The 19,735-nt window shown below is 42.1% G+C and overlaps 1 protein-coding gene across 5 annotated transcripts in view; it reads right to left on the reverse strand.

Annotated features, from left to right (window-relative positions):
- Nucleotides 1-19,735, reverse strand: part of ATP7B (ATPase copper transporting beta) — a 287,630-nt gene that overhangs the window by 235,634 nt on the left and 32,261 nt on the right. For all 5 annotated transcript variants that reach the window (XM_081129849.1, XM_081129847.1, XM_081129845.1 and 2 more), the window contains 4 exons: nucleotides 15,886-17,113; nucleotides 8,084-8,341; nucleotides 6,178-6,341; nucleotides 298-459 (listed from right to left, as the gene is read on the reverse strand). In XM_081129849.1, coding sequence (XP_080985975.1) covers nucleotides 298-459; nucleotides 6,178-6,341; nucleotides 8,084-8,341; nucleotides 15,886-17,113 — 1,812 coding nt within the window. The remainder of the gene's footprint in view (nucleotides 1-297; nucleotides 460-6,177; nucleotides 6,342-8,083; nucleotides 8,342-15,885; nucleotides 17,114-19,735) is intronic.

Here is a 19,735-nt window from a genome sequence, read left to right on the forward strand (position 1 = left end):
ACCAGGTACCTTGGCAATACTGATGTTTCTCAGGGAATATCTAAAATTAAAACAATAATTTTTTTCCCCCCAATGCTCTTATCCATTCACTGATCTTCCCCTTAGAACCTGATATTCACTTAACTTCAGTTTATTTTAAAATGATTCATCTTATTTCCATTGGAAAAGTTGAAGGACTTTAGGTGACTTTTTCTTTTTTGTTTAGCTGTGTTTTCTCTCTTTTAAAAAATTTTTTTTACAATGGGTATAAATTAGTTTTTTAAAAGGTGGGAATAAATTTTTAAATGACTGACTTACCTCAATAATTTTGACAATATCCCGTGGACCAATAATTTCAGGGTCAAACTTCACGTGGGCTTTGCTGGTTGCAAGCGCCACGGAGGCGTGGGTGATGCCATTCGTCCTCGTGAGTTTGGACTCTATGTTGTGAACACAGGAAGCACAGGTCATCCCGGTTATCTGCAACACAAGATGACAAAAATCCTGCTGACCCAGGATCAAGAGGCACATAGGCAGCCATGAGCCTCTGAGCCTCTCCTCCTTCCACAGCACCCTCCCCAAGACTCTGGACTCCCACCTCCAAACCCCATGTACAATACCTTCACCTGAAACCTTCCCCCAGGGGCTTCAACGATATAAACAGCGGTTCTTCCCCAGCTCTGGTGCAGGAGACGTAGCCAGTCTACCAAGGAGATGGTAACTGACGGAGGCTTTACTTCTGGCTCTGGTAATGATGGGCTTTCATAAGCCATCTATACTCTGTCTCAGTCATCTCACCAGGAACACCAGAATAATAATGCATGCCCCCTCCCTGCCTCCAACGCGTAAGGATGTGCGGCTCTACAAAACCCTCTGAGCTCCTGACATACTCTCTGTGGTGCCAAGTGTTGCTGCCATCCAGCCTGCAGCTGCGAGTAAGAATGTCAACAGCTCCTTATCGGCAGGAGGCAAGGATTTAGAAAGGGAGCAAATGAGTTGATGGGATTTGAGGCGGCCCTAGAGTATGGGTAGGGTGTTTCCAGGTGAAAGTAAGAGTAAGCACAGAGGAAGAAGCATGAGAAAGATGAAAGGGAGGACAGCAGGGGCGGCCAGGCAACCTTCAATAGCTAACCTTGGCAGGGTACAGGATGTGCAAGGAAGAGGAAGAGGAAGAAGGCTGCCATATTGGCTGCGTCCACATGAAGACCTTGAGCACCCAACTAAAAAGGGTTCCTAAGCCAGCACTTGATGGGGAGCTTAAGGGGCAATGAGCACTGGAATGAGACTAGAGCTACACTTTGAAATCCACATCAGTAATCCAAGAATCAAGTATTAGAAGAAATGGGAGAGTCCCACATGGAATTAGGGGAAAAGGAGAGGCAAGCTCATCTGTATTCAGAACACATTCACCTTGGCATGGGACCCAAGGAAAAGGTAGGAAAGAAAGGACCATTACACAGACAAGGAGCTTACTGGCTGGCAGGTGGCTGTGCAAATAGAATTTTATAAAGTCTCTAAATATTTCAACATTTCTTCTAAGCTCTTGTTTTACTCTTATAGTAATAATAGGTAACACTTACTGCACACTTGAAACTTGCCAGGCACTGCCCTAGCACTATCCTGCTCACACCAACCCTGAAAGGTAGGTCTCAGCACTAGGAGGTTTAGGAACTTATCCAAAGTCACAACCAGTGAGTGGCAGAGCTGGAGCCTGGCTCTGAATCTGTGCTCCAAATTGCTGCAGTGAACATCATGAAGCAATCTCACAGTCCAGGTTAAGACACATCCCTGCAGTGACAGAGCCTGACTTCAAGCCCAGTGAAAGCTATGCCACTCTACCATGCCATGCTGTGTCTTGACTCAAGAAACAGGAATGAGACATTCCATTTCTGTAATATGTAGTAGGCAAACTAGACAATTCACTCTTCCAAGTGTCAGTGGTCAGCATTTCCCAGAATACCATTAAATACAGACATAAAATGTCTGAACATGTGATGATATAACTATTGATACTGCTTAATTTAAAAAACAAACAACAAAAAAGCACTACTGTAATAAAAAGCATTGCTCAAAAAAGAGTTTCACTTATACCAAGAATTTATATATTTTAATCTTTATTGTTGAAAGTATTACAGATGTCCCCCTTTTTCCCCCATTGATCTCCTCCACCCTGCATCCACCCCACTCCCAGGCCTTCCCATAACAATGTCTGTGTCCATCGGCTATGCTTACAGACATATAAGTTCTTTGATTAATCTCTCCCTACCCACTCCCCCACCCCCAACTTCCCTCTGAGACCCCTCAGTCTGTTCCATGCTTCTATATCTCTGGATCTATTTTGTTCATCAGTTTATTTTGTTTATTACATGCCATATATGAGTGAGATCATGTGGTACTTGTCTTTCTCTGACTGGCTTATTTTGCTTAGCATAACACTCTCCAGTTCCCTCCACGCTGTCCCAAAGGATAAGTGATCCTTTTTTTATTTATAGCTGCATAGTATTCCATGGTGTAAAAGTACCACAGCTTTTTTATGGACTCATCTACTGATATGCACTTGAGAAGAATGTAGATTCTGCAGCTTTGGGGTAGAATGTTCTGTAAAAGTCAATTAAATTCATCTGATTTAGTGTGTCATTTAGGGTCACTGTTTCCTTGTTGATTTTTTGTCTAGAAGACCTATCCAGTGAAATCAGTGGGGTGTTAAAAGTCTCCTAGTATGACTGTCTTGCTGTCGATCTCTCCCTAAAAGTCCTCTAGAAGTTTTTAAAATAAATTTAGGTGCTCCTATATTGGGTGCATATATGTTTATCAGGGTTATATCCTCTTGTTGGATAGATCTCTTTAGTATTATATAGTGACCTTTCTTGTCTCTCATAATGGTCTTCATTTTGAAGTCTATTTTGTCTGATATGAGTATTGCTACCCCAGCTTTTTTTTCATTTTCATGGAAAAATTTTTCCCATCCCTTCACTTTCATCCTGTGTGTCTTTTGTTTTGAGGTGGGTCTCTTGTAGACAGCATATATTTGGATCATGTTTTCTTATCTATTCAGCCACCCTATGTCTTTTTATTGGAACATTTAATCCAATTACATTTAAGGTTATTATTGATAGATACTTATCAATTGCCATTTTAACTCTTTATGCCTACATTTCTCTTTCTCTCTATTTCTGCTTCTAATTACAGCAGTTCCTTTAACATTTCCTGCAATGCCGGTTTGGTGGTGATAAACTCCTTTAGGCTTTTTTTGCCTGGGAAGTTCTTTATTTCACCATTTATCTTGAATGACAGTCTTGCTGGATAAAGTAGTCTTAGTTTCAGATCCTTGTTTTGCATTACCTTGAATACTTCATGCCACTCCCTTCTGGCTGTAGAGTTTCTGGTGAGAAATCAGCTGACAGCCTTATGGGAGGTCCTTTGTAGGTAACAGATTGCTTTTCTCTTGCTGCCTTTAAGATTCTCTGTCTTGAATTTTTGGCATTTTAATTATGATGTGTCTCGGCGTGGGCTTCTTTGGATTCTTCTTGCTTGGGACTCTCTGTGCCTCCTGAACTTGGGTGACTTTTTCCTTCACAAGGTTAGGGAAGTTTTCTGCCATTATTTCTTCCAACAGGTTCTCTAGCCCTTGCTTACTTTTGACCTCTTCTGGCACTCCTATAATGCAAATATTGTTATGTTTCATGTTATCCCACAGTTCCCTTAAAATCTCCTCCTGTTTTTTAATTGTTTTTTCTTTTTGGATCTCTGATTGAGTCATTTTTTCTACTCTGTCTTCTAATTCGCTGATCCAATCCTCAGCTTCCTCTACTCTATTATTTATTCATTCCAATACATTCTTTATTTCTGCTATGTCATTCTTAATTTCCTTCATAGTTTCCATATATTTTTTCATGCTGTTGAGCATACTTACAATCAGTACTCTGAACTCTATATCTGATAGATTGCTTATCACCATTTCATGGAGCTCTTTTTCTGAAGACTTCTCTTGTTCTTTCATTTAGGGCTTGTTTTTTTGTCTCCCCATTTGGGCTGCCTGTTTGGGTTTGTTTCTATGTATTAGATAGATACTCTCAGTATCTACCTAGGACTTGCAGTCTTTTTGGAGGGTCTCTGGTTCAGGCCAACATCAGAAGAAGTTTGTTACTGGCCCTGAGTACCCTGTTTGGAACTATCAACAACCCTAGGCTTGAGGTCTCCTCTACTGGGGCTGGGTGCAGTTGGAGAGGACCAAGATGCACACCAAAGTCTGCTCTTCCAAGGCCTGGGCCGAGAAGCAGATCAGGTAAAGACTCGAAGCACTCTGAGGTCTGCCTCTGGCTGCAGGCTGATTAATCCAATTCTCTTAACGAGCCTCAGGCTGTAGAAACTCCATAGAGTGGGGAGGCTGGTTGTTATCAGTCTCCTAACAGGCCTCAGGCTGTAGAAACTCTATGGGGTAGGGCAAGAGGTTTTCCAGCATGGTGGGGCAACTGCTTCCCCCTTCCAGGCAAAAGCAGCAAATTGCCTGCCTGAGAAAGATGTCCTCTGCAGTATGGGGGAATGACTCGGCACAGGAATCCAGAGGAGTGCCTTCTGATCTCAATCTCTAGAGATCAACCCTAGGTTCTTCTCACACTGCTCCAGTCCACTCTGCCCTTCCTCCGCTGGAGCCCAAAGTGAGTGGCCTCATACAAAACTTTGTGTGTTGACTCTTTTAGAGGGTGCCTGCATTTCCAGCCACCTCTTCCTGGCAGACAGAAACCCTGCTGCTTTTCACAGCCCGATGTTATATGGGCACCTTTCTCAGTTCTGGTGCTCTTGGCTGGGAAGCCCTGTCTGGGGTTTAGGCCCCAGAGTCCTCAGTGGGAACCCCCCACAGCTGAGATATTCCTCTGGAACTTCAGCTGCTGCCTGTGGGAGCCCAGCCAGCCCTCTCATGCCTCTGCACTTCCTACTGCCTCTATGCAGTCTCTACTTTTCCTCTTTGTTTATGAGGGTGCTCTCCAGCTCATCTTCAGTTGCAGTTGATTATTTAGGATGGTTTTTCTATATTTTAGTTGTAATTCCAGTTTGGTGTCAGGAGAGTGTCAGTGTAGCTTCCACTCAGTCCGCCGCCATCTTTAATCTCCCCCTAAGAATATTCTTGATTCAGATTTTTCCACACAGTAGTGGTCTGAGCAGGCAGAGATGTCCACATCAAAATCTAGAGGTCTGCAGCAGGTGCCCTGCTCTGACCACAGGGGCCAACCTGAACTGTAACCCAGTGAATATCACCCTTTGCCCCTCAACACACATGTGAGGCCCATCCAGAGCAAAGGCTTCACTCGAGAAAGAACACCACTTATCAGCAGCTCAAAGTGCCATTTGTGTCCTTAGTATTTTTTCTTCAAACATTTACTTACCATTAATGGCAATGACTAAACACAGCAAGGAAGTAAAAGATCCTTTTACCTAAGTAAAACAGCATTACTCAATTCTTTGCGCATTTTTTCTACATCTGCTTTATTTACACAAAGCGAGTTTTGTACATAAGTGCTTGTAAACATAGCATATTTAAAATACTAGATGTACCTGTTGTTTTCAATGATTTCTTGACATGTGCAGCTGGTAACAACGGACAGACAGGAAACACCCCCCACCACCATCACCCTACCCCTGCCACCCTGACCACACTGGTAACAGCAACTACCCTTGGAGTTCACCTCAGACTGAGAGCTTCAGAACAATCTTGTTACCAATTACCTTCTAGATACCCGTGTGCCTACATACAAGCCCTCTCCATCTGTGATGGCACTGGCTACCATGCTGACTCACCTCCTCTGGCCTCAAGACACTGCTGACATTCTAGCTTCCTCTATGTAGGCTTTATGGAGTGTGTTCATATTCAACTCCCTCAAGCCACCAACTCAGGACAATCACCATTTTAATTAAATTCATCTGCCTCCAATACTCCCACCACCTCCTCCTCATAGCCTGAATATGCCCAGTGGGATTCACTCCTATGACTTTCTGACATAACAGATATTCCTTCACAAAATGAACAGGTCTTTGTTGGCTTAAATGCAAAATGAAACAAACAAAACAACAGCTAACAGGACATATGCAAGATGGGGGAAGCTTACTGTCACAGCCATGGCTGCTGTCAGAACACATCTGCAGGCTGTCAGAAGCCTGCAACCCTCTAGCCTCCAGCTCCAGCCCAGTCACTGTACTTACGATCAGCTCAATGTCGCCATCTGAGCCTGTGTAGTCTTCCATTACTGTTGCCCCAAAGCCCAAGTTGTGGATGAGCTGAGCTATCTCAAGTGGCTGGATGACTTCTGGATTGTATTTAATCTCTGCCTTTCCAGCCATCAAAGCAACCAGCACAGAGAGAATACCTGAAATCATCAAGCTACAGCTGTAAAACTCTAGGCAACATAAACTGCCAAAAAACAAACAAAATATCTGCCCCGAAAGTCTCTGGAACAGTGGTTCTCAAACTTGGCTGCACATAAGGATTGCTTAGGAAGCTTTTAAATACTACCATGCATGACCCTTAACCCAGACCAATTAAATCAGAATCTTTAGGTGAGTGCCACGCATCTTTTTTAAAGCTCCCCAAGTGATTCTAATATACAGCCAAGAGTGTGAACCACTGTTCTAGAACAATGTTTCTCACACTTTAATGGGCATATGAATCACCTTGAGGACTTTATTAAACTACAGATTCTGGTTCAGTGGGCCTGGGTGGTGTCTGAGGTTCTGCAGGTCAGCTACCTCTCTGGTGATCCCATGCTGCTGACTCAGGGGGCCACTTTGAGTCGGGCTCTAGAAGACACTGATGGGTGCATGCATCTGAAAGTAAGGGATATAGTCTGCAGCTAGCAATTGCTGTTACATTAAAGATATACTTTTTCTTCAGTAGCTTTCATATAAACAAAAATAACTTTCAAAAGTGGTTTTCCATACTCTTTTTCAGTTTCGGATCACTTTCAGAAGTAAAAAAGAGGCCCAGCCAGGTGTGGTTCAGGGGTTGAGCATTAACCTAGGATCCAGGAGATCGGGGTTCGATTCCCAGTCAGGGCACCTGCCCGGGTTGCGGGCTAGGCAGCTGATCAATGACTCTCTCATCATTGATGTTTCTATCTCTCTGTCCCCCTTCCTTTCCTCTCTCTGAAATCAATAAAGATATGTTTAAAAAAAAAAAATATCCCACAGACTATTTTGCTAACACTTTTGTATCTGTTTAAGGGAGGAAAAGGGTTTATTGAAATAGATGAAAGTAATGATGTGCTTTAAGAATGCCATAAGGGATAAAAATTAGGGATTCAAGTCAGGAACAGAAACATAGGCACTGTGAGATCCAGATTAATTTTATGGGCAGTGGTTCCATGGATGACAAAGGAAGTCCTGTAACACCTGAATTTGAGCATGGTCATTCTAAAGCTCCAGGGAGGTAAAAAGAGGCTGGAAAAAATGTCATCCTAATTAAGGGTTGATTCTAAGAGCCAGGGAGACGGATCAGAAAGATACACGAACCACTGAAGCAAGAAAAGAGAAAAAGTTTTCTAACTCTGGTGGTATGGGAGGGTCATGGTTAAAATATTTTCGAACAAAAAATCGGGACAGGTTTTTGTTGCACTTTCGAGTTTAAGAGAACATTGAAAATGTAGTTTGGAGGAAAAGACTTTGGTAATTTCACAGCACTCTACAGTTTACAGGGACAAAAGAATGAAATATTTGAAACTGGAACTTCACAAAATGCAGGTTATTTATTCACTTGATAGTAAGAGGTTGATGGAATTGGAGGAGAAAGATAAAGATACTACTAGGACAAGCTAATTGAGGAGGCTACCCATGGAATGTGCCACGACCTCTAACCTGGAATTCCCATGGTTAACTTTACTCAGAGACACATTTTATTGTAAACAAACTAAATACTTTTAAAAGAACAGATGTCAACTGCTCACAAACATTAGACAAACATCTATACTATCACCTAAGGAACCTGCTACCAGCTTATCAGGGCTACTGATAATCAATGCAGACTGAAGGGACAGCATGGTGCCCCATTTTGCTGACTATATCTGGACAGTCCAGACATATCATTCCCAGTGTAACATGGATATAGGTCTCTTACCAGCTTCTTTCTGCAGGTTTCTCTCTATGTTAGACACACAGGATGCACAGGTCATGCCTGTGATCTGTAAAAAGCACTTCTGTGGGGCCACTGTTGCGGAGGCTTGCAGGGACTTCACTGAGAGGTCAGGGCTGTGGATTTTAGGCGGCCCCCCAGCGTGGTGAGCCACTTTCTGTGCAGACACAGGTGTGCCAACTGTAGTTTGCACTGTGGAATTCACCACACTGTGCTCTCCAACATGGTTGCCAGAACAGCTTCCTGGAATAAAGTATCAGAAATCATTCAAATTAGAACAAATAGTTGAGGTTTTCTTCACAGCAGGAGGGTCAAGCCTGACAATATTCAGATGAAAGCTTGGAAAGGCAACACGGGTTGCTGTTCTCATCACTGTCTCTCTTTTCCCACAGAGACAGAGGCACACAATTACAGACACATGAAATATGCCAATACTTCAAGAACAGAATGATCTGGCTAGATGAATGCTCTAATTAGATAACAATAACAAGAACTCACCAGGCACTCTAAGCACATGTGTGACCTCCTTTAATCTTAAAATACCAATTGGTAAATACTACTATTATTCTTATTTTATAGATGAAGAAATGAGTTACAAGAAATTAGATAATTTGACCCAAACCCCTCAGGTCGTAAGTAGTGAAGCTAGCTTTAAACCAGGTCTGTTTCATTCCAGGATCTGTCTCTTTAACTGCTATCACATTCTAGTTAGCAGAGGTTCGCTCCCTCCTCATGAGAATCAAAATGACACCTTTACTGAGTTGTCTTTTTCTTACTGTTGGCAGAAGTTCTACATATATTCTGGACATGCATCCTTTGTCAGTGGAATGAACTACATATACCTGCTCCCAGTTTGTGGTTTGTGTTTTCACTCTCATCTAATGGTGTCTCTTTTGATAAAAGAAGTCCTTAATTTAATAAAGCCCGACTTATCAATCAAATAAATAACTTTAATGATCAGCGTATTGTGCTCTATCAATATATTTTCTACATCAACACTGTGAAAATATTCATGACATTTTCTTCTAAAAGCTTTATTATTTTAAGAAACTTCTACTTCAGGTCTATGATACACTTCAAATTAACATTTGTGTTAGTGCGAGTTGATAGACAAGGTTAATTTCTTTCCACTTGGATATCCTATTAATCTGGTTCTACATACTGAAAAAAAACATCCTTTCCCCACTAAATTCCAAGGATTTGGGTGCAGACATTTTGGGAAGCCATTGTTCTTCCTTCTGCATATGTACATATAAATATAATTGATTTTGTCAAACAGATAGATACAGAATGTTTTCATCACTCCAAAAAGCCACACTATTTTGATGACACAAAATACCTATAAGAGGATGTAGAAAAGATAATCACATCATTTAATGATGAAATCCCATTTGAAAACCCATAGCTGCAGAAGGTAAAAGTTGGTATTAACCTGCATTGAGAACAGACCATGACTTTTAAGTTTCCCTTCTGAATAAATATCATATCTTGGGATGTTTTGCTCATTTCCTGAAATATGCTCAAACAACTTCTACTCACTTTAAGGGTCCAGTTAATCAACACTTTCAGCATCATTGTGGAAGACCCTCAGCACCCTTGCCTTCCAGGATCCCTACCATATTGAAAGAGACATCACCTCACCCACCAGCATGGTTTTCTTTCCTGGACTTTATCATTGTTCAAAATGACTCTACCCTTGGAGTCTCAAACTCACAAAATCTATTCTATGGTCACCTCTTAACATTCCACCTCCTGTACCCACTGGCCCTCTGCATCTATCCAACCTCTCCCTATTTTCCCAGACCATCAGCTATTTTCTGGATTCACCTGCCTTTCTATCCAAATATTGTGGTCAACAATTTCAATAATATTTGTGCTATTATAAAGCATCTCATACCCTTACTAACCTACAATTTACACATTGTTATTCTTCAACATTCAACTAAATTCTGGGCTTCTGGAGATTGCTAAAGAAAGTTGAAATAAATTAACACAAACCTAAACAAGCTTATGCTATTGGGATCTTTATTAATCTATGTGAACACTATGGGTGAGCATATAAATTGATTAGGCTTCCTGGAAGTCTACTTGGAAATATGTATTATTAAAAACAATACCTCTAACTGCTTGCTATTTAGGAGAGGCATAACAAATATTTGTGATGGAATTAAATAATGTTTATACCCTGTGACCCAGCATTTACGCTTTCAGATATTTAATAAAGTATGTACACAAATATTTAGCCTGAAAGATGTCCATCAGTATTGTTTACAATCACCTGCACACAAAATAGATGGCAACAGTCTAAGAGGAAACTGAGTAAGTTACAATACATCCATATGATGGAACACTATGCAGCCACTGAATGTGTAGTATTGCAGACATAAGAATGGAACTAACAAGGGTGATTATGATAAATTGCAGAGAAGAAAAGAAATTACAAAACTATGTCTAATACAAACCTACCTATTTCTAAATATAAATTATATATGCTTTGGGAAAAGTCTACAAGACCATATATGAACTAAAGTAAACCATGTGAACTTTGGGGGAAGAGAATTCCAGACAGAGAGAACAGCAAGTACAAGACCTTAAGGGGAGACCAACCAGATATGAGGAATTGAAAGGGGCCCAAAAGGTAATGGGTATCAGAGGGGGCTTTTAGATCAACATAAAGGCTCTTCCTCTTATAGTATGAGAAGGGAGAGTTTTGGAGCATCACTAGAATAACAAGATCTCTATAATGCTGGGCAGGGGACACATAGCAAGGTTGAAAATCAGCTAACAGAGGCACCAGTTCAGAGCCTCTTGAAGGATCTGGGAGACATATGATGGTGGCGTGGACAAGGGGGCTGACCTGTCCAACCTTATCTCCCATCAATTATAACCAAGCTCCATCCAAGCCAGACTGCTTTCAAGATATACCTGGAGGACTCCTACTTGTGGGCCTATGCTTATGCCTTCTCTGCCCAGTGTGCCTGATGAAATCCTATCCACTCTGAAATCCTATCCAAGCCCTGCTCCAACATTACCTCTACCATCAAGTCTCTGGGAGCCCTACAACCAGATGCTGGATTTTCTCCTTTACCTACACCTTACTTGTCGCAATTATTCTAAACCTGCCTTGGATGATGGGTCTCTGTGGTCTGCTACCCTGTATGAACCACATACAGGCAATTGCTAGACTCCTCTGAGCAATTCATGGCAGCCAGCAGAGGGCCTGGGACCCATAAGATCCTTAACACATGCTGCTACAAGAGAACCATGCCCTAAAAGTGGCATTACACATTTACAACAGTGAGAGGAATACGTTATACACAACAGATGACGTTTCCTCACAATATACTCATATATCCACCTCTCCATCCATTTATTCATTAATTCAAAAAACAGTTACCATGCAAATCAGTGAACAGATGCAGAGCTGCCTTCTAGATAAAAACCAGGTCTAAATGTATTTTCAGCTGTCAAATTGTAACGACACAGAAACCTTATTTTTTTTAATCTGGACTTTTATTTTGATTTTTCCTTTGACTCAAACTGGCCTCACCCAGTGCCCTGACTCACCCACCTCTTTCTTCCTTGCTTAATTATTAAGCCCTCAGGACAATGAGGCTCTGGGCAATCCAGTAGTCTTAGGAACAAGGTAGTGGGTCTATTGACTATTGAGACAGTTTTAAATCCTACTAAAGACCATATCTTGGCCTCGGTTGTGTTTTAGCTCCTGACACAGGAAAGTAGAAAGATCGGACAGAACAAATACATGTGAAGTTGGACAGAGCAATACCACGGCTGGTATCAGGACCAAATGCAATGATCCATTACTCCCAACTTAGCACCAACCAATCAGTAGAGACCACGACTCTAATTCCTTTAGTCACCATGACTAATGATTTTTTTCTGTATATAATCCATCCCCTGGAAGCCACCGAGGAGCCAGGTCATCAAGCACGAGCTACCTGTGACTCTGGGCATGGTGCCACCTCCTTAATAAATCCTTACTTTCTTGGCTGCAGACTCCTGTTCATGTCTTATTGGCCTTTGATGTGCGTAGGCAAACAAACCCCCCTTCAGTTCAGTAACAAAATAAGCTGGTTGAAATTCAAAGCCTGTCACTTGCCTATGTGTTTTCACAGGCCCTTCCCTTCTTGCCCTTTGCTCCATTATCAAGGGTTCTGACCCCTGCAAATCACTTTCCCAGGCTCCCTTGTCAACTGGTTTCTGATTAAATTTGGCACCCAGGAGGTAAAAAGTGGGAAACAATAGTACAGAAAGGGGGGAAAATGAAAGTGTTTCCCATCTGTCTACTGTGACCCCAGCCCCTGCCCAAAGCCTCTTTTTGTTGTTGTTAATTCTCACCAGAGGATATTTTTTCCATTGATTTTTTTAGAGAGAGCGGAAGAGAGGGAGAAGAGAGAGAGAGAGAGAGAGAGAGAGAGAGAGAGAGAGAGAGAGAACATCAATATATGTCCATTGGTTGCCTCCCACACGCACCCCAACAGGGACTGGGGAATTGAACCTGCAACCCAGGTACATGCTCGTGACTGGGTATCGAACCTAAGACCCCTCGGTCCATGGGGCAATGCTCTAACCACTGAGCAACACTGGCCAGGGCCTGGCAATAGCCTTTCCCTTCTTAGTTTCAGTGGCACCAGTTGCTGTCAGGCAACCTCAACCCTAGGCTCTTCCCTCAGACCCACCTGCCTGGAGGTGGTAGCTTCTGCTATTACTAATCTCTTGGGTTTCCTTCCCATTCTCTTTGGTTTTTCAGCTATCATCTCTGTAAACAGTTCCCTGGGTTAAAGCCCTCCATTGAGCTACCTCATGACCCTGCTGGTAACAGCCCATTATTTTCTGTCTCTTTCATTTCCTTCACAAATACCTACTATGTGGTGGGTGCCACTGAGTCAAAGGAGAAATGAATCACATGGTTTGAAGACTGTCCTCAAGGAGTTCCTCTTCAATCTAGGATGAATAATCGAACACAACGATGCCTGTTTAACATTAAGTGGCTCTAAAGGGTAGTCATAGCACACTTAGGGTTTATCCTAAACTAAGATTGACAGGTAAAATACAGAATGTCCAGCTAAATCTGAATTTCAGAAAAACAATGAATAATGTTTCAGTATAGGTATATCCCATGCAGTATTTGGGGCACAGTTATACTAAAAAATAGTTATCTATCTGAAATTCACATTTAACTAGGTATCCTATATTTTTATTTGGTAAATCTGATATCCTAAATACCTCTTGGGTTTATCATAACTCGTATAACTCTGGGCAAGAAAAATCATTGTGGTTTTCTTTTTTTTTAAGTTTAATTAAATCCAAATATTCTGGATTATGTAGTTCAATACAAATGTCTTTTTACTGCCAATAACCTGATTCCATTGTTAAAAGACCTTAAACCTCACGCAAATATAGCAGACGATTACTCCATACTACATTTCTCCCCTTTTGAGTACAGATTTACTGTTCTTTTGTGTTTTCCTTATTTATTTTTATTTTTTAAAAACAAACATAGACCAAAGACAACAACACAAAAACACCTCCTTCTTGAAACTTGGTACAAAGACAAAGTACAGATGGGGCCAAGTCACTCCACCTGACTTATCCACTCCTTTTAAAGGGTGGGTGTGTGCAGGAAAGTATCACAACAGAGCAACTTTCCTGGGAGAAATATTATATCTCAGTGGAGGTTGGAAAATGGGGAAAATGGACATGGGTAACTCAAGTCCACCTGGCCCTGAGTGTGGTCAGTGGGCTTTGCCCACAATCTCTTTTTAGTGATGAACCAGTCTCTCCCTTCCAGCATGAAGCTCTAGCCAGAAGCTGAGAAACTGTCCACATCCTAGTCCAGCCTGCGTTTGCACTGACATGCAGGGCCTGTATCTTGGGATCTAAACAGTAAAAACATTACCACCCCATAGCTGTCCTTCACAAAATGTCCCACACTCCCTCATCTTCAGCCTCTCTCTCAATCATCCCTCACTATCTTCTACCCCATTCCGTCCCTTCCAGGCCTAAGCTACTGGAGGTCTGCACCTCCTTACCACCATGTAGGTGGTGAGCAACTCCTGCCAATGGTCTCCTCCTAGTTAAACCTTAGCCTCTCTGGACACTCTTCCTTTATTTCCAGGACTCTTCCTCTTCTTGTGTCACTCGCCTGAAGAGCAAGAGGTAGATTTGAAAGACACTCAGGTCAGATCCACCAAGTTTGGTGTCAAATTAAGAATGTGTGTGATGGGGGCAGGTGCTCCTCTTTCTTTCACACCAGAGCCACCACATTCCTCCTCTGTTCCTCCCCTTCTCACACTCACTCTTCCTGCGTCTTCCATCATCTCAAGACCCTGGCTCCAACCACTCAAATGTGCATTTCCAGCTCCACTCTCCCCAAAATTCAGGACTCATAAACCCAGCCAACGTCCAGCATCTACCTCAGCTGGGGCTCATCCCAGGCTCTCCCTAGCCTCCGCCCATCACACACACCCTTAATCTGACACCAAACTTGGTGGATCTGACATGAGTGTCTTTCAAATCTACCTCTTGCTCTCCAGCCCACATCATTTCTCACCCAGCCTCCTATGTGATCTCACTGCCTCAACCCCCACTGATACTGACTGCTCTTCTAAAACATAATCTGATCTGGGCTTCCTCTGGTAACTCCCCTTGCCTTTATGATAAAGTCTAAACTCAGCTTGACGTGCAAGCCCCATTTGAGGTGGCCCAGCCACTGTCTGCCACCCTTCCCAAGTCCTCACACTCAGGCCACTCTCCTCTCCTCTGCAGCTTCCCCAAACACTGCACTGCCTCTCAGGCCTTCAGACCACTGCCAGGCTGTTTTGTCCCTGGTCACTTCCCCATCCCTCCTGCCCCACCCCAGTCCCCTGTCCGACTGGTTGACTCCCACACACCATCTCAGAGAAGATCTTCCTAAGCCTAGACCTTGGCTCAGGTGCTCCTTGCCTGGGCTTGCACAAGATTTGTCCCACTACACTGCAATGGTTTCCTCCTCTCAGAACCCCTCTCACTACAACTATAAGCTCTCAGGAGAAACTGTGTGGCACTCATTCAGTAGCCTACAACTCACACAGTCCTGGCACATGGCAGAAGTGATGCTACATTTGCCAAGCTCCCATGTAATGAAAATGAAAGAAAATCAGCAAGTAACCGGTCATAGAGAAGAGGGGAAAGCAGGGGCGGCCACAACCCTGGAAACTCTGTCTAGTGAGGTGACAACAAGGTATGTGGACACCTTGTGTTTTGTGGAAAATGTCACCACACCCATCTTCTCATAGTCATTAAGGGGGGCAAAGGAAATCATCATTAAATCCTTTCTTTAATTCCCACTTACAAGACAATGGGCTCTGGATGGTGAGACTATGTGACATTATTTTTATGATTTTGTTCTGTTTAGCAGAGAAATCTTCAGAGAAAGTGATAATGATTTCTTTGGTCAGAGAAGGGCCTGGTGTTCCTATTGTACTCTTTTTAAAAACAAATAAAAACAGAATCAGGGTTCTGCTCAGAAAAGAAGCCAAGACTCTAAGGACCTCAGCAACTTAGTCCCAGCTGCATGAGAGGCAAAATCTAAATAAATACTTGGAAATTATATTTCCTCTAGCCTGAAAATCTTACCAAGGGAAAGTTGCAGAATTTTGTTATCAAGGTCCACATGTGGGGCAGTGAATGTGGCTCACCTGTCCAACCACACAGGTACGATGCCATAAGACACAAAGAGAAAGGAGACAACCCCAGGGTGCTCATTAACGGTATTAATTACATACCAGAAATGACCGAAACCTCAAATCCCATGTCTTCTACAGCAGCTCGGAGTTCTTCTGGGTTAATTACAGAGGGATCATAGAGAATTGTTCCAGTCCCGTCAGCCAGAGAGACTGATACTTGCTGCACCCCTTTCCTTTGGGAGATCAGGCCTTCGATGGACTGGACACAGGATGCACAGGTCATGCCAGCAATAGCAAGCACCATGGTACAGCACGAGCCTTGCACCTGGGTTCTCTGGGTGAGGGCAGGAGAGTGACGTGTAGAAGATCTGTTATCTGTCCCACTTCCTTCTGCTCCATCAGGAAGAGAAACTTTAAAGTTCCCTGGTGGAAGAGCCTCAATGGCCTTTTGCAGGGCCCCTGGGGAGATGTAAGAAGGGTGGTACTGTATTTGGGCAGTTCTGTTCTCCAAGGACACCTGAATATTTTGAACCCCTGGGAGTTGGCTGATATTTCCTTCAATATTCTGGACACAAGACTTACAATGCATTCCACCTATTCTCAGTTGCAGGGTGACCACATGGCTCCCTTGGTGCCCCAAGGCCTGAGAGTTATTGACATTCTGATTAGAAGTTGAAGGTGTCTTTGAGCTGGTGCTCTGTAATTGCCCAATATCAATTTGTCCCAGGCTTACAGGAGCCACTTTGTTCTTGATGACAGCTTCAAAACCCATGTCGTTGACATGGTCTCTGAGGTCTTGGGGTTGAATAAGATAAGGCTGATAAGTGATGACTGCCTCTTGGTTGCTGAGTGAGACTCTGACTCTCACTACTCCTTGCAGCTTCCCAATCTTGCCTTCTATGGAGCTGACACAGGACTGGCAGGTCATGCCCTCCACCCGAAGCTTGACCACAGCCTCCAGGGCTTGCGAGGACCTTAAAGGCCAGGAACCAGCTTTTCCTTCTGCAATGCTGGCCTCGAAGCCCATGTCCTCAATTTGACGGCAAACCTGTGGCAGGCTTATAACCGATGGCACATATTTCACAGCTGCGCTGCTTTGTTCCAGGGAAACCTTAACACTCACAATGCCTTTCAAACTGGAAATCCTGCCCTCAATAGATTTTACACATGACTGGCAAGTCATGCCCAAAATGCTGATGGTGCCGGTGGTTGCCTGTGAAGGGCACACACTGTCCAGACTACCTTCGTAGCCAACATTGTCAAAAGCGAAACTCTGCTTCATTGCTGGTTCCCAGCCACGAGCGGGCAAAGAAAGTTTAGATAGAACCTAAAAGAAAAAGAAATAATTTGTTTTATTCTTAAAACTATTTTTTCCCTAAAATATCCCAGCTTGTCTGGCACTGAGAAAATGGAAAACAATGCCACTGGTGTCAAAACATCCCAAGAGTACAAGAGCATAAAATGCAGGGAAACAAAGCTATATAGACATTACAGTTGATCTTGAACAATGCAGGGGTTAGGGGCACCAACTCCTACAGTCGAAAATCTGCTTCAAAAACTTGACATCTGGCCTTCCACATCCATGAATTCCCAATTTCAGATCTAAAAAGCTGAGCCTTGAACACAGATCCACTTATCTGTGTTGTTCAAAGGTCAACTGTATTTATCAAACAAAAGGGTTCAGATGGGTTCCTTTTAGGTCTGACATTCTGTGATTCTGAACCTAGAAGTCAACTTGTCTACCTCAGTGAAATGTTTTTTCTTACCCAGAAAACGTGGAGGTGACTGTGGGAAAGGAGAGCATGACACAGTTTACAAGCACAGAACAAGCATGCAGGCCTATGAGAGAGGCCGCAAGCACAGCAGCCCACAGGTGTCCCAAGTGCGCCTCCCCCAGCACTGGTAGATAACTGAAATTGCAACCCTCCCCCACCAAAACTTGGTCCTTTCAGCTGTAAGTTTAGGGGTCCTGCTGCAGTGCAAATACAAAGATTAGGTAACACCTTAATTCTCTATCTCCTTCTAGGTGTGTCTGTACAATCTCTCAGCAGGGATTAACTATCCTTAACAACCACAGAGCACATGTTCCAAATGCAGACCTTCCAGGCCCCATGGGGTCAGATCACATATCCAGTGAAAAAAGATCTGGAAGTATGCCCCCTGAGTCAGGGCAGCTGAGCTGGGCCAAGAGGGGCAGGAGGGGGAAAGCTGGAAGAACAGGAAGTTGGGTTTAATATGGAACTTCTCAGTTCTGCCTTCGCTGAGTGTCAGTGACGTCCTGGGTGCTCAGGACAGCTTTACTCATTAAATAAAATTACAAGTGCATCACCAAATTAAATGGACCCATTTTCTTAATGTATCATAGTACAAGTATAATTTCCTGATTTCTTCTCATAATGATGTGGCCTCAGCGATTCTATTAACATGTCATAATTTTCTTTAACAGGGTCCCAGCCTCAGCACTCTCTTAATTAGATATAGTTTTTATACTAGTACTATTACATATTTTAGAAATTTGGGAACAGGCCCTTATATATAGTACATGATAAAAAAGCATGTTACTCTCTATTCCTATACATCATACTTATCTTCAGATGAATCTCAAGTACATGAATTGATCGCCATGTTATCTAACTTCAGCTTTTGAGCAGCTTAACAAGTTGAAAGTTTAAACAACTGTTAAAAGAGATTATAAATGTTAATTTGTATATCCACGAAGGAAATCATATGCTAGCTTGAGATTAATAATTATAAAGAATTGTTTTTAAAAATATTCACTATTTCCTAAAATAGCATAGAAAAAAAGGAATAATTAAGTAATATAAGGGACAGCAACTAAACAGGGTTGCTGGATTCAGTAAATAAACTGAAATTATATATGGTTTAAATATGGAAATGTATATGAGGATGACATGGCTCAACAGTATAATTAACAACTGGATAGTCACCTCAGAAACCTATCTGGAAAAATATAAATCTAGAACCTATATATCAAAAGGCATTTCAGATAGATTTAAAAAGAAGCTATAAAAAGCAAAATAATAAAATACTAGAAGAAAACATAGGGAAATATATTATAATCTCAGAGTGAGGAAAGTCTAAATATGACAAGACAAGAACAAGAAAATCCAGAAGCTATAAAGACTGATATATCTAACTATAATAAGAGAAAAAACTGCTCAAACCAAGGCAAAAGATAATTAAGAAACTGTGGGGAAAAAAGCTTTGCTTCACATTAAGCAAACTAAGAGCTAATGTATTAATATACAAAGAGCTCTTTCAAAGAAGAAAAAGGTCAACAATCCAACAGAAAAAAGAGGGCATGTCATTAAAAAGGAAATGCAAATGGCTTTTTAATATATAAAAATACTACTAAAGGAGAAATGTAACATCCTAGCCTCACTGTGGCAGTTTCATCACTCAGATTGGTACCCTTTGACTGGATCCTCAGAGCTAGTAGGAGTGTCACTTTTCTGAAAGGCAACTTGGTAATACCTATTAAAACTACAAATTCACATATTCTTTGACTCAGCACTCTATATCTAAAAATTTAGCCAATAAATATTTATGTTCATATGTAAAAGACAGCATGCAACAAAGGATTGGAAATAACATAAATATCTGTAAATAAGAGAATGATTAATTAAATTATTTCACAGACATACAATGAAATATTACCCAGCTTTTAAAAAGAATAAGGCAACTCTGTAAACACTGAAATAGACTGATATCTAATATATCGTTCAGTGAAAAAAAGCAAAGCACAGAATATCTAGTACCTTCAGGTATCTGCTGCTGCATAACAAACCAAGTTTAGTGGCTTATAACGAATGCTCACAGTTTTTCGATTTGGACAGGGTTTGGTATGGAAACCTAGATCTCTGTGCCACATAACATCTTCTGGAGTGGACTGCAGGGGCTGGAGGTTCCACTTGCAAGACGGTTCATT

This window comes from Miniopterus schreibersii (assembly GCF_964146895.1).
Source record: "Miniopterus schreibersii genome assembly, chromosome: 2".
Classification (NCBI taxonomy): Eukaryota; Metazoa; Chordata; class Mammalia; order Chiroptera; family Miniopteridae; genus Miniopterus; species Miniopterus schreibersii.